General features: G+C 45.1%; 1 protein-coding gene and 1 long non-coding RNA gene across 2 annotated transcripts; one reads left to right on the top strand and one right to left on the bottom strand.

The window, feature by feature from the left end:
- Positions 1 to 114: 114 nt before the first annotated feature.
- On the bottom strand, positions 115 to 5,134 carry cysltr1 (cysteinyl leukotriene receptor 1). Its single transcript, XM_040175255.2, has 2 exons — positions 3,762 to 5,134; positions 115 to 2,501 (listed from the first exon to the last, which is right to left on the bottom strand). The coding sequence occupies exon 2, from the start codon at positions 2,481 to 2,483 to the stop codon at positions 1,458 to 1,460; it is 1,026 nt and encodes a 341-aa protein (XP_040031189.2). The 5' UTR covers positions 2,484 to 2,501; positions 3,762 to 5,134; the 3' UTR covers positions 115 to 1,457.
- Positions 5,135 to 8,195: 3,061 nt separating this feature from the next.
- On the top strand, positions 8,196 to 11,956 carry LOC120818297 (uncharacterized). Its single transcript, XR_013467434.1, has 2 exons — positions 8,196 to 8,461; positions 9,062 to 11,956. It is a non-coding gene; the product is annotated as an uncharacterized LOC120818297 (long non-coding RNA).
- Positions 11,957 to 13,838: the final 1,882 nt, after the last annotated feature.

The raw sequence follows: 13,838 nt of genomic DNA, 5'->3' as shown, positions 1-13,838 counted from the left end.
ACAGCTAATGCATTCACGCGCCCTGAGGACAGCTGTAAGACTTTTTGCACAAATGCAATTTGTCACAGTGCTGCGCCTCGTTGGTTGCTCATCTTAGAGAAATAACAAAAAAGCGGCAGAGAAGATGTTTATTTTTGAATTGGTTGGAAGGAAACAACAATGTGTGTACTGGTGCGACACCTTGTGGACAGAATTGGTAACTTCCATCACATGTAGGCAGTGATTTTACTGAACTGATGATTTATTCATACAGCTGACATAAATTACATGAAAGAGTATTTGCATAGGGCAGTGGCAAGATTTCAGTCGTTATTTTTCTTTTTGCGAAAATGAGGAATTGTTTTTGACCATCTCGTTTCTTCTTCTTTCCCTTGTTTTTCATGCTTTAAATTACCTTCTTACCTCGATGCCAGTAGCGGGTTATTTTAGTACAGCATAAGCACGGGAAACACACCTCATCTCAACCGCTGTTAATTGGGGAGCCTTGAGGTGAGTGGAGTCGGCTACCTGTTTCCCTTCTTTCCAGTCATTATGCTAAGCTAAGTTTGAGTATGCTGAAGGTTCTTATTTACCATACAATAATAAAAGTTACTCTCGAGAACAAAGGAAAAGTCAAACTAATCCTTTAACGGTACACATTCCAGAACATCAATATTATTAATGGAAAACACGTACAAAAATATAAAAAATCAGAAGCACTGAAACAACTATTTTTAAATCAAATTGAATGAAAGTCATTATAAGCATGGAAAAACACTACAACTCATAATAGAAATATTTGCATTACTAGAAAATTGCCAACAAAATAACAATGATAGAAGAAGCAGCAAAGTTCAACAGTAGTGAACACAGCACAGTTTCGCCCTTCTTTCATATGCAGGTTTTGTGATACACGACTAAACAAAAAAAGTACAAAAGTATCTACAATACATACATTGATTTAGATACTGTACATTCATATTTGTAGTTCCACATTTTGGGACACATTCAGCTCATGGCTACTTCTTTAATGGTCAGGCAGAACAAAGTATATGTGCACTTTTCATTCTATGAAACAATTGACACTTGCTACTTGGGTGTTTAAATACTGTCTTCATGATTAAGCTGTTTGCTGCTTTTCATCTCCACCCATACTGCACCTACTAGAATGATCACGTCAGCATCAATTACACACCCCGTGTTACCTTCAATTTCTGAAGAAATCTGGCGTGCTTCCACGGGGAACAAAATAAAAAGATAACATAAAAAAAGTCTTGATTGGTTGAGGGAAATGGGGGGGCAAAGTTTGAGATGTTTAATTCATAAATGATATACATATTCATTAGAATATGAAATTTAAATATACTTAAATTTTAGTGACATTCAACCTGTCTTGAAAAACGCTTTCTTCAGTAATTAAAGGCAACGGGGAGACAAATCCTGAGACGCCTGCCGGTCACGTGCAAACTAACTGCCCTTCAGCTGTCGGTTCTCCCAGACTCTCGGATTGTGGAGGGCTTCATTCTGGCTAAACGATTTAGGGTGCTGCCCTTCAGCGACTTGTGCAGGGAGGACAAGCGAGTGCGGAAACCCTCTCCGGAGAAAAAGTAAAGCAGCGGATCGAAGCAGGAATTGGAAGCGGCCAGGCAGAGCGTCACCACCACAAACTTCTGCATGGCCACCTTCTCTGAGCAGGTGGCGTCCGTCCGCGACAGGAAGCTCAGGTGGATGGTGCGCTGCACGTGGTACGGCATGAAGCAGATCAGGAAGGTCAGCAGGACGATGACGATCATTCGGATGGCCCTGGCGCTTGTCCCCTGCTGCCGTCGGGCGGAGCTGGTGCGGGACAGCAGCGCGCGGACGATGCCCGCGTAGCAGAGCAGGATGACCAGGAAAGGCACGGCGAAGCCCACCACCACGGACAAATAGTTCAGCACGACTAGTCTCGACACGCCGTCTTCGTTTGGGGGTTCGAAGCACTTGGTCTTATTCGTGACGGGGTCAAAGTGCTGGCCGGACATCAGGAAGGGCGAGGACATGAGGCAGATGAACACCCAGACAAACCCGCACACCAGGCGAGCACGGGTCTCCGTCGCCAGACGCATGTTCTGCACGGGAAAGACGATGGCCAAGAAGCGCGTGACGGACATGGCGGCCATGAAGTAGATGCTGCAGTAGAGGTTGACGTAGAGGGCGTAGGAGCTGACGCGGCAGAGGAAATCCCCCTGGTTCCACTGGCCCTTGTTGACGTAGTAGAGAACTCTCAGAGGCAGCGTCATCACGCACAGCAGGTCGGACACAGCCAGGTTCAGCATGTAGATGTGAAAGGGGGAGCTCTGGCGGTACGTTCGGATCAGCACCACCAGAGCGAAGCCGTTCCCGAACAGGCCCAGCACGGTGATGAGGGAGTAGGACGTGGAGTACACCTGGTTACGGAAGTCATCAATGAGTGGACACTTAGCGGTAGAGTTAAGCTCCACGTTGCCTGTCAGATTTGACTCCATTTTCAGTCCCACCTGCAGCTGCAGAGGCACAAAGGGGGGGAAACGGTGGTGTGAGCCAAAGAGCATGTGAAGGATAGAAACGAAACAAAACACAACAAGTGGAGTGACTTTGATGTGGTAGATTGTTGTCAGAAACGGTCTCGGCCTTCTGCTGATTCGAGAGAAACTAGGAAAGTAGATAAACATTTTGGGTCACTTTGTCGTTGTAGAGCGGAAAAAGCCAAAAGTGCATGACAATTTTTTTTGCACCAACTTCTATTTATCTTTACATCAGGGGATGAACTTGCATGTTCATTAACTGGCAGCCACTATTGAAAAGACAAAGACAGTCAACGGAAGCACTTTTATCTCTTCAGTTGATCATTTTGACTGCATCCTGCGTCACTCCCAAGACAGCAAGATCTGAGCTTAAGACCAATGATACAACTATTTCCACTATGACTGTAGGTGAGTTTAACACACTTATCGAGCCCTCTGTTAGCAATATTAATTCGTTCACAACCAGGCATAGGGAATAATGCAATAACCCCTAATGAAGTAATGAATAATTCAACTGTTGTTCAAGCATTCAAAACCGGCGAAGAAAACTGTAACTGAGTATGACTAGTATGACTATTATATAGTTAATAAGGACCATGGGTGGAGGGGGGGGGGGGCTGTATAAGTGAGTATGATATTCAGTAAAAGAGATGACTTCCACCAGACGTATAATAACCTGCTACAGTGGTTCCAGAAAAGAACATCCAGTTAGACGCTATAAAACCAAATATAATCCACTACGTATGGATTACGTATAGATTACGTTGAAGAATTAGCACTACGAGACCTGATATATATATTTCATGTAAGCTGCTCATCTGCCACAAAAGTGCTCACAAGGAAACAGTTATTTCCTTTTGCCTATAACCTGACCCTAATGAGAATATCTCACAGAGAGGCTGTTAAATCCAGTCGGTATAAACATCATCAACCTGCCAAGATTGAACCCAGCCAAAAGGGAGCGAGCATTACATATCATTGCTTACCTTACACACGTATTTATTAAACCTTTATTAAGCCTTGTGGCTCTCCTTTTTCTATAATATATATAAATGTTATTAATTCACCCATTCATGCTGGCTACCGGTTTGCATTGCCTCTCTCAAAACATGCCCGAGTACTGGATGTGACAAGTCGCAGCACAATCTCACACCATAAATGTAAAACATTAGTTACCTCCTCCCCGCTAACACAGGAGAGCACGTCTCACTTTTTTTCAAACAAGCCGTCCTTCCTTACCTTCTGAATTCCTGTCTGGTGTCGGAGCCTTGCAGCCGGTCTGTTGAACGCGTCTCTTGGGCTTCTCTGCCTCCTCTGCCATAAGTCCTAGCTGCAGCGGGAGGATACTACAGCAGGTGGCTGCTTCCTCATAGCCCCAGTTGTTTGCTCTCTACTACCGATGACATCATGTCCACGATGTGACACATTTACAGTAAGTTAAAAAGAGATAGAGCTAGAGAGAAAGAGCGCACAAACACAAAAAGGTTGTACTCTTGTTAGTTGGTTGCTCTGTATTTGAGATGCACATACGACATTTAGACTCATCTTGTTTGCACAATTGGATGAACATTTACAAAAGGGCATAACACAATAAAGCACAAGAGCATACTTCACTAATCCCCATCTAAACATTGAAGTGTCTCCACCTTGGTCACACTCTATTGTACTACTTTTACTTCACCCACAGACGTGTCTCTGCCCTAAAGAAATGTAATCTGACTCTATGTGTTTCACCTCGTATTTCTGCAACACGGGTGATTTATTCGATTTTTCACCCTGTTCCACTTTGTCTGTGTATTCCTTTTTGACGAGGCGAATTACATTGAAGAAAAAGTAAAGAGCTGAGGTTCAAGGGGATGAAATAAAGGGATTAACTGTACATGGGTCCGTTAAAACAACCCCTGTTTATCCACCATGGACAACCTTTCGTTATCCAGCAGCATTTCCTTTGAAAGCCCCTAATGAGTGGGATTTGTGGTAAGTAAATGGACTGCGGATGCTGGAGGGGAAATGGGCAAACTCATTTTTGCAGCTGAAAGGCCTTTGTGGTGGGAGGGCTGGATAATTCATTCTATAACTCATTTAGTGGTTAAGATAAACATCCAATCCCACTTGCACTCAGGAGTTGTCCGTATAAAGACATCTAGCTTTGTACACGGTCAGAGAGTTATTACTCCATTACCTGGAACTGCAAAGAGTTATGTTTTGACCCTCCTGAGAGATGTTGAAGGTGCGTCCAGCCAGCCTGCTTCTACAGGTGGTTGACAACCAGAGGACGTTGAGAGCTACCAACATTTCTGCATTGATCATTATTTACGTGATCTCAATATCCAATAATGAGGACGGGAAGTCAAAAGGCTTCATGAATTAAGTGCCTTAAGTGCCTTATGGTGGGATCAGTCAGGAACTGCCTTGGTTATTAGCAAGTAAATCATCCAACTATAATTATTTAGCTCAATGATACTGATACAAAGTATGTTGCCTAAATGTTTGTTCTATTGTATTGGACATTATTATATTATCTGTAGTCACTTATATGTTGGAGGAGAGAGAACCTTTTTTTCAACTCTCTTTTGTATGTTCGGTACATTGGAATGGATATTAAAGCAGACTTTGAGTGTCACTTTGTATAAATGTTAGATAGTTCTGATGGGCAGGCGGCACCGTGCATGCCCCGTATGAGTGGATGTAGTTGAATAATATAAGTACAGCATTCATCGCACAGACGTCCGCCGGCCTTTTAGTTGATGAATTACAGCATCGGCCCAACAGGAACAGTGCGGTTCTACCTGAAACACGGTTACAACAACACACTATGAGCTATGGCCTCTTCCTTGACATCCCTTCGCAGCAATGGTCGCGTGTTCATCCCTCTAGTTGGGCGGGTCAGGGCACCGTCGCGGTCACGGCCTGGTCCTGAAACCTCCCTCTGCAGGTGAATTAAGAGACCTCCGGGCACTGAGGTTGTCCGCCTGAACAGTCTGTAGCTTGTCCAGCGAGGTTAGGACTGCTAACCGGGTCTTTTCCCACAGTTTTTTCCTCCTGTAGCCAGTGACAGTGAAACGACGCGGGTTGAAGGCGCGCGCTGAGGTTTGGTGCCTCGGCATCATTGCCGTGTCACCATGGTGGTCGCGTGGGTTGGGTCCAATGATGCGACAGTGTTGTGGTTTCAACCAAATCTCACATTCAGGTGAAATTAAAAAAGCCTGAATTGGGTTTGGCACAATTTTACAGTCCCGTATGCTCTGACCTGCCCTGCCGTGTCCTGACTGGTACGTGTTGAACTATTGTTGAATCGTGGCTAAACCTCTGCTTTAACCGGCCTCCTGCTGACGTGAGCCGTCTGCACTCCGGTGCGCTCTCCTTCGGCTTGGACCTCGCTCTCCTGCTCTCACCGGGATTCCCGGTTGCCGGCCAAGCGCCCGCATTCTTCTGTTAAACATTGAGAGACTTTTTGCTTGTGAGATCGCCCTGTGGCAACCTGAGTTATATCTTTGCCTCGGCCTTCCGGAGTTAATTAGAAGAGACACAACAACAACATATGCAAGAAGACGGTCGTCCTGTAATACCCAAAATACAGTTTAGTCTTATCATGGCAGATGTATTCATGGAGTGAAGATAAAAAACAGGCTTATTAAATTCAAAGACTAATAATATTAGAGTGGGCTGCGCACACTGCTATCTGTAATTGAAATGAGCGTTTTTATGGCTCTCACAGAGCCGGTAACACCCTGCAGACCAGGATGTTCATGTAGGTCACTAAAATGCTGAAATGTTCCATTCACCTCCACAGCTGAGATAAGATCCAAACAAAACACTGGAGGGAAACAGTTATACACGTTTGTGGTTTCCTATTTGCTCACAAAGTTCATGCGGTTTGTTTCTGTTTGCAGTTCAAAGTATTTGTTAGGTGATTTTCAGTTGTTTTCAATTGTTTTTTTTATAATAAGGGTAGATGGAATCTAGCATTCTGGTTGAGAGTGAGTCACGGTGCGTACTTTATGAGCCATGTACCATAATGCACTGTACCATAATGTACTGTGTTTGTTGCATAGCACTATTTCCTGTAGGGTACTGAAATGTGATACACAACGTTTGGGGGCTACAACTATTTGGTGCTGAAAGGCGGCTATTTACTCACTATTTATAATGTCGCAGGTACCCGTATTATAAAAGCAATAAGGTACTGGAGGCAGTACTTTATCCTCAGGGTTGCAGGGTTAACAACACCCTTGTTAACCCATAAGGTGAAGCCTTTCGTACCTTATTGATTGAACACATCCTGGTGGCTTCATGTCGGTGTTAACAGCAGAGTCACAATGTTCTGACAGAACTGCACTCCGTATGCACAGTACATTAAAAAAAACAAAAGCATTGCTATGAAATAAAGCCATAGGTCAGGCATGGTGCAGCATCTCTCTCTTTACATACATACAGTGCATCCGGAAAGTATTCACAGCGCTTCACTTTTTCCACATTTTGTTATGTTACAGCCTTATTCCAAAATGGATTCAATTCATTATTTTCCTCAACATTCTACACACAGCAACCCATAATGACAAAGTGAAAACTGTTTTTTGCAAATGTTTGCAAATCTGTTAAAAATAAAGATCCGGATCTTTCCGGATGCACTGTATGTATAAGGTAAGTGATCCTTTGCCCCAACATGTGGTTTTAAGAGGATTGCTGTAGAGTTTAAATCTTGACATTCTCTGAAAGAATGGTCTCAGGTATTGTTTACACAACCGCCCACACCTGTGCAGCGTGAATTAAAGAAATGTTTGAGCGTGTGCACACATGGCTGACTTGATTTTCTAGTGTGTACAGAGGAACAAGGATAAACACAAAGAGAAGAGCACATCAGCAGGACGCTTCCTGTATCGGATGAGCACTTTATGAAGCGCTCTACATTTTATGGGGGCTCACAGGTTTAGGTTTGAAGCTGTTGGTTTATGTCAGTGGAAGTGATCTCAGGTTGTTTGTCACACAGCAGCCTTTGAATCTCTTTGGTCCACGCAGTATTGAGGCACGGATGAGCACGAATGAGCATCCAAGTTCATCTCATCTATAAACTAAATACACCCTAACCCTAAAAAATGATCCGATGTTATAAAGCGCTACACACACACACACACACACACACACGCGCGCACACACAAAGGGTTGTGGAAATGCTCCTCAATTACCAAGTTTGTGTTTCTTCTCTAACCTTCTATGGGAAAACCAGTTGGTAGAACCAGTTGGTGACACCAATACTCACATGTTGCGTGAGGCCCTTACTCACACACCCAGCCTACTGCACACCATCACGTGTGCTACTCGCACCACCCAAAACTAAAGCTACATGTTCACAGTCGGCCATCGGAGAAGCACTGCGACCAGTTAATGAAGCAAGGCAAGATGCAACGGCGATATTTGCTTTTCGTGTTCCACTCCGCCTGCCCTGTAACAGTATTCAACATAATAGCACCACAAGTGGGTCGCTACGCTCACACTGAAACCCTGATAACGAGCGGTGACAGTAACAGTCATTAAAGAGCAATGCAGTTTTGAAGGAATCTGTGCCGAGTCAGCGAAAGCGTTTTCTTAACCGACAGCTTGCAGGACATCTTGGCAACTCCCTTCCTGGCACCTACTCACCCACACAAAGCTCCTTTTTTGGCTCCGTGTTGCACAGTACAGCACGCAGGTTTACACTGGTGATGAACGGAAAGCCCTCGGGCACAGCGTCAGAGTCAGACGTAGTCGGGCTCTCGGACCAGACATCGTGACATTTGTGGACTGAACCGGCTGAGTGGAAGCAACCAGCGTTGAGATAAAGCGAAGAGACACAAACACAGTCTCATTCAGCCTCTTTGGGGGGAGTATTCAGGCATGGGGATGGAAAACCCTCTTTAAGCTCATATCCAGGTGAAACCCGGACTTTTGGCAATACACAGGTGAGTCACACAAACTATTTGCTTCAAGGTGAATGCATTTGTATATCGGCTCATTAGTTGATCCGCTGTTTCGGAAGTTAAGAACGGCGTTGGGTATTAGTAGAGGTCAGCATTGCAGCTGAGGGAAATGAGTGGAGGCTCTTAATAGGACTTTAAAAGTATCAAATTAAGTGTAAATGTGTAAACTTTTTTCTAGTGGTGCCATTCATAAACTAAGTTTTATTTCCCATATGACTCAATTGCCATAATTTGTCGTTTTCTTTTCATGAGGCTCCTTTATCCTTCATTTTCAAATTAAATTAAATGCATGCCCCGCAAAGGCTCTCTCAAACGTTGAGTGTTGATGTTCAACCTCAGTTACGTTTGACACAGGCCTTTAGAAGCCAGGAATCCATTGGAGGCGTGTTTGCCTGCCCAGGCCTCTTCCTTCTTACACAATACTGCAGCTTAGTCATACAAAAATAAGTTAATGTGAATTAAGTGAAGGCGATACACCACCGTTGTTTGTATATTCTCTGCCTTCGCACGGGTGGTGCAGTGATCCAAAACAAGATGGGCGCATCCCACTGAACTGACGTCCAAGTGTTGAACTGTCTGCAGGTCAAACCAGGTGTTGAGGGCAGTCATGGAGATGAGCTCTTGGTGCAGGCGTGGTTCGGCACCATCGGGACTGCTCTCGACCTCCAAAGGATGGCTGCGTCGGTTCTTGCTGCTGAAGCTGGTGACGGTGCTGTTGCTGCCCCACACGGCAGGTGTCCCCCTGCTGGTGGGCTGTGTGTTCAGCCTGCGGGCCCTGCTGCTGCTCCACTCCCCTCACACCTCCACCAAGCCCTCCACCGTGCTCCTGGCCCGGCTGGCCCTCACCGACTCTGTAGTGCCGCTGCACTGGATGCTCCAGCTGGCCGGGTGGATGGAGGAGGCGCGCCGCGGGACGGCGACCGGCCTCGTGGAGGAGTCAGCCTGTTGGAGGGAGGCGCTGGGTGCGTTCTGTCAGCGGCTGCTTGACACGCACCACCTGGCCTCTCTGCTGCTGCTGGGGCTGCTGGGTCTGGAGGCCGTGCTGGTGTCACGCTGGCCTCAGCAGACTCTGAGATTCAGGACTTCTCACTGGGCTCAGCTCTGCTGCAACCTGGTCTGGATACTCGTGCTGCTGGAACTGTGCTTCTCACTGCAGCCAAATTGTTTGCAGGACTCGAGGTCTGAGACACCTCAAACCTCTCCAAGTTCCTTTTTGGGTGTGATGCCAGATGTCTCGTCCTGCCTGAGGAGGACATTATGGCTGGTGAATTTATGGCTGCATTACGCCGTCCTCTTTCATAGACCACAGAAGGGGAAGAGCTCTTTTCATTAAAAGACTATTGTGACATAACTGGATATTCAGGTTAATATTTATACATTGAAGCCGTTTCTTGAGATTTAACTTGAACAGAACATGTCCCCTGTGGCTAAAAGTGGCAACTATATATCATAGATTGACTGTTTACATGTGTGGGCTTTGAGTTTGGTGGTCCAAGGGTTGACATGTGATGTGACAATTAGTTGTTTTTATGAACTACATTATGGTGTGGCCATAGTTCACGTGGGATTTTCTTTTTAAACGTGGAGTATGGTGAATAGCTAGCCGCGTAGATGTGGCTTAAAGTAGGATTTTCAATAAAATGTTTCTTCAGTTTACATCTGTGAAGCTTTCTAAGGAAACTGATCTGGCATTTCAAAGGTTGTAAACATGCTCCCATACTGCATTCCCTCAACTGTTTTGTCTGGCAGACACGTATCGAGTGAAATATGACACTCTAACGCATTTTTTCAATGTGTGTTCAGTTGGAATAAGCATCACATCTGACAAACACAGCGGCTCACAAATGTTGACATTTCTTTTTTGCAGGGAAACCTTTGCACAGTGAGACCAGATCCAGAGCAGTAAACACATACTGGGACGATTTCGCAGCCAAAATTTTTTTCCCTGTTGAACTGAAACTGCTCCAGCTTAACTTTGTTGCAATGGATGCTATCAACACGTTTACTCAGCCAGCTAGCGATCAGATAATACACAAGAGACTGCATATCCTCAAACATGGGGCACAGACACTAATCTGAGGACATGAACCCTACAAAAAGTATATCATCCAAGTCAACAGTTTGCAATGGCGAGCGACTTCACCCTGTAACACCCCACAACAGGGAAACGTCAGCTTTGACACCTACGCACAGGACGTGAGTGAGGTGGAGAGGAACTCAGGCCTCCCGCCTTCTGCAAGGTCGTCAGGAGGCCATCGTCAGTGTGAGCTGTGACCAGCAGAGGGAAGCACAGAGGTTTCCTGCAGTCTCTGGAGAGGATGGAGGAACTCAGCTGCTAACTCTCAAGTGTGTGTCGTTTTGTGTGGGTGTGTAGCTGCTGCTTCAAGTGTCCCTGGAACTAATCAATTAAAACTGGAAGCCGACAACGGGGTGAAATGTAGTGAGGACCACCGGTTGCAGCTTCCTTCCCATAATGCTCTCTGTTTGGCTCGGTGTACTTCTGGCACCGGGACTGTCAGTCAAGGGTAAACAATGCGGGAGGTCAGACTTTTAAATATAACAACAAATCCTGTGGTCCACTTCAACAGGTCAAGCTTTGAAAGCGCAGAGGAGCTGACCGTGTGTTGAGAAGGAGTTTCCTGTATCATTTCAACTGTGCTTAAAATAAATATGAAAGGATACCACAAAAAGAAAAAATAACAAATCAGTTGTTGTTTGCCATGAATGGACCTCCGACATTAACACCCGGTACAGTGTGTCCTCTTGCTGTGACATGCAGTGCTAGCACCCCCTATTGGACTAAATGTGTCTGTGTTTGGCATGCGGAGGTGAGATGCACCATTGTGTCACAGATCTTGTGTCCAGAAGATGAAGGATAATCAAGTTAGTTAAGTTATCACTCCCTTATGTCACCTTCACATATGCATTCTCTTTTAACATCGTCAGGATTTTATTTTTCCTTCCTGTTTATCAAAGAATTTACAACAAAAATACCACTTTTTGTGAGAACGCAAAGGGTTATTTAGGGACTAGGGACATCTGTGGGAAACTACATACTGTCCATAACTCTATGGCTCTGGACAGTTCGGGACAGGTCTGCTTTTTGTCCCCAGAGGGAAAACCTAACACACAGTGGTGGTCAGTTTGTGTACCACAACAGACGTCTGCACCAACTCTCAGTTCTGTCAAATCAAATGAAGGCTGAAGACTTTACGGTTTGCCGCTGCTTTTTGTAAAAATACATTGGACTATTTAAAATGTAAAATTGCCCTGTGATTTCATTTTCTAATGGTGGATTTGTTTCGTTCCATTTGAGCTTGCTTGTATCTTCTCTTCTGTTCTCTATTTTTCCCTTTTAATGTTTCTTGTCTTGTTGTCCAATGTCTCATTATCTTACTGTCCAATGTTATGCAACAACCGCCATATCAAATTCCTTGTATGTCTAACATATTTTGGCAATAAATATTTCTGATTCCTGATGTGTCAGTAACATGTCTCCTCCCAGTCTTACATAAAGCACTTAGGATTAACCAGTTGTTGTTGTTGAACGTTCCAATACAAAACCCCAAAAAAACACGCCTTGTCTTGCCAAGAAGACTGTGTGAAATGAACTGATCAAACCTTTGACAAGACAAACTTTTCACATATATTAAACCCTGAGGAAAAGTACATCAGCCCATTATATCACAGAGACAAACAGACGGCTCTGTCCACACAGGCCAGGGGTCAGTCTAGTCACCACGTCTGGCTCGTCTCTCAGCCTGGAGAACACGTGCTCACCCACGGCTGCTCATGCCTCACCTTCCCCTATCAGTGCTGTGGGGTAAACAACTCGACCTCTGGCTGAGGCCGCAGAGCGTCCGTCGTCGACCTCCGAGGCCAGTCAGCCGCATTGATCCGGGCGCCGCTCTGCTGCAGAGGAGCTGGTCTCTAAAGAGGTCGGCGCTGGCTCACGGGGTCCAAGGTCAGCTGTGGACGGACACACAGACAGTTAGGACACCCCGCCGCAGTCGTGTTAATATCAATCCATAAAACCGACGGAGCTCCGGACTCCTGTGTTTTACTGCCTTGCTGCCTTTTGTCCGGCTCTGTTGTCAGGGCAGAGGTATGTGTGGAACGACGGGGCTGCCCCCCGAAAGCCTGCTGGAGCCAATGAATGAGAGGATGGACGCAGGCGAGGGAAGGAGAGCAAAGGAAACACTCATCATCGCATTAAAGGAGAGCAGGACAGAGGGGTCAAGGAAGAGAGTTGATGGAAGGAGGCGGAGAGAGGGAGAGAAAGGTTGCAGTAATGGAGTCTTTGTTCTGGTTGGTGTGACTCCCAAAGCCTCGGCAGAGGCTGCACAGCTTGGTTACCGTTACCAAACCCAGAGAATAAGGAGGGAGGAGTGTGTCTGTGTTTCCGCGACCCAATCAAACCCTACATGTCTTCTAGGTTCATCCAGTTGTGACATTTAAACACGGCTTCCGCTCCCACGCGTTTGCTACCTTTTGTTTCTTCGGCACCACGTTGGCAGCTTTGACCGCCGGCACAACATGGGCGACCCGCATCGCGCTGTCGTTGCACAATCAGCTTGTCTGACCAGGTTGTGTAGGAGTTGAACAACATTTAACTGTACCACCATTCCCTGTGGAAGCTGGCCTTTAATTAAACAGGAAGATTTGGGCCGAAAGAGACCAAAGTAAATAGAAAAATACAGTATTTTAAAGTTAAAAAATACAGTATTTTACATAACATAACTTTCTGTTATAACATAAGAGAAAGGAAGATGTTTGTGAATCACATGTTTTGGGGAGTTGTTTCACCATACCGTCATTTCAAGAACTGCCCCAAAAATGGTTGTCATGAGAGACAATTTTATAATTATACAAAAGATTGATCAATACTCTTTTTTTCAAGATGTCTTTGTTAACAAAGAGAAGAATTAATTAGCAACCAACCGGGATAAAACACCAAGTAACTTGAACAAACACTTCCATCGGTCAGGTGTGTGAGTTGTCAGTCAGATGAGACAGAAGACTGATGGCAAGACACACACTCACACACAGAGAGGCCAGGGACATGGAAGACAAGGAGACAGGGAAGGGGGCTTTGAAATACAATATGACAAGAATTGTTGAAAAAGACAGATATTTGGATATGGAATGAATAGCTAATAGGGGGTGACATGAAAATATTGCCTTATCCAAGCTTATCCTATGATGTATTAGGAGAGTACATTAATATGAATTTAGTTTTTTTTACCCAACTCACTGTTTTCAAGTAAGAGGAAAATATTTTAAAATGACTTTGAAAGCAATAAGCTGATGAAAGAAGGAAAGTGCAGCATCGTGTTGTGAAACATGTTTAGAGCAATAT

The sequence above is a fragment of the Gasterosteus aculeatus genome, chromosome 4 (assembly GCF_964276395.1).
Source record: "Gasterosteus aculeatus chromosome 4, fGasAcu3.hap1.1, whole genome shotgun sequence".
In the NCBI taxonomy this organism is placed as follows: Eukaryota; Metazoa; Chordata; class Actinopteri; order Perciformes; family Gasterosteidae; genus Gasterosteus; species Gasterosteus aculeatus.
This window is presented reverse-complemented; position numbering and strand designations above follow the sequence as displayed.

Excerpts from the sequence above, each read along its gene's own strand:
- cysltr1 (XM_040175255.2), bottom strand. The coding sequence starts at position 2,483 with ATGGAGTCAAATCTGACAGGCAACGTGGAGCTTAACTCTACCGCTAAG.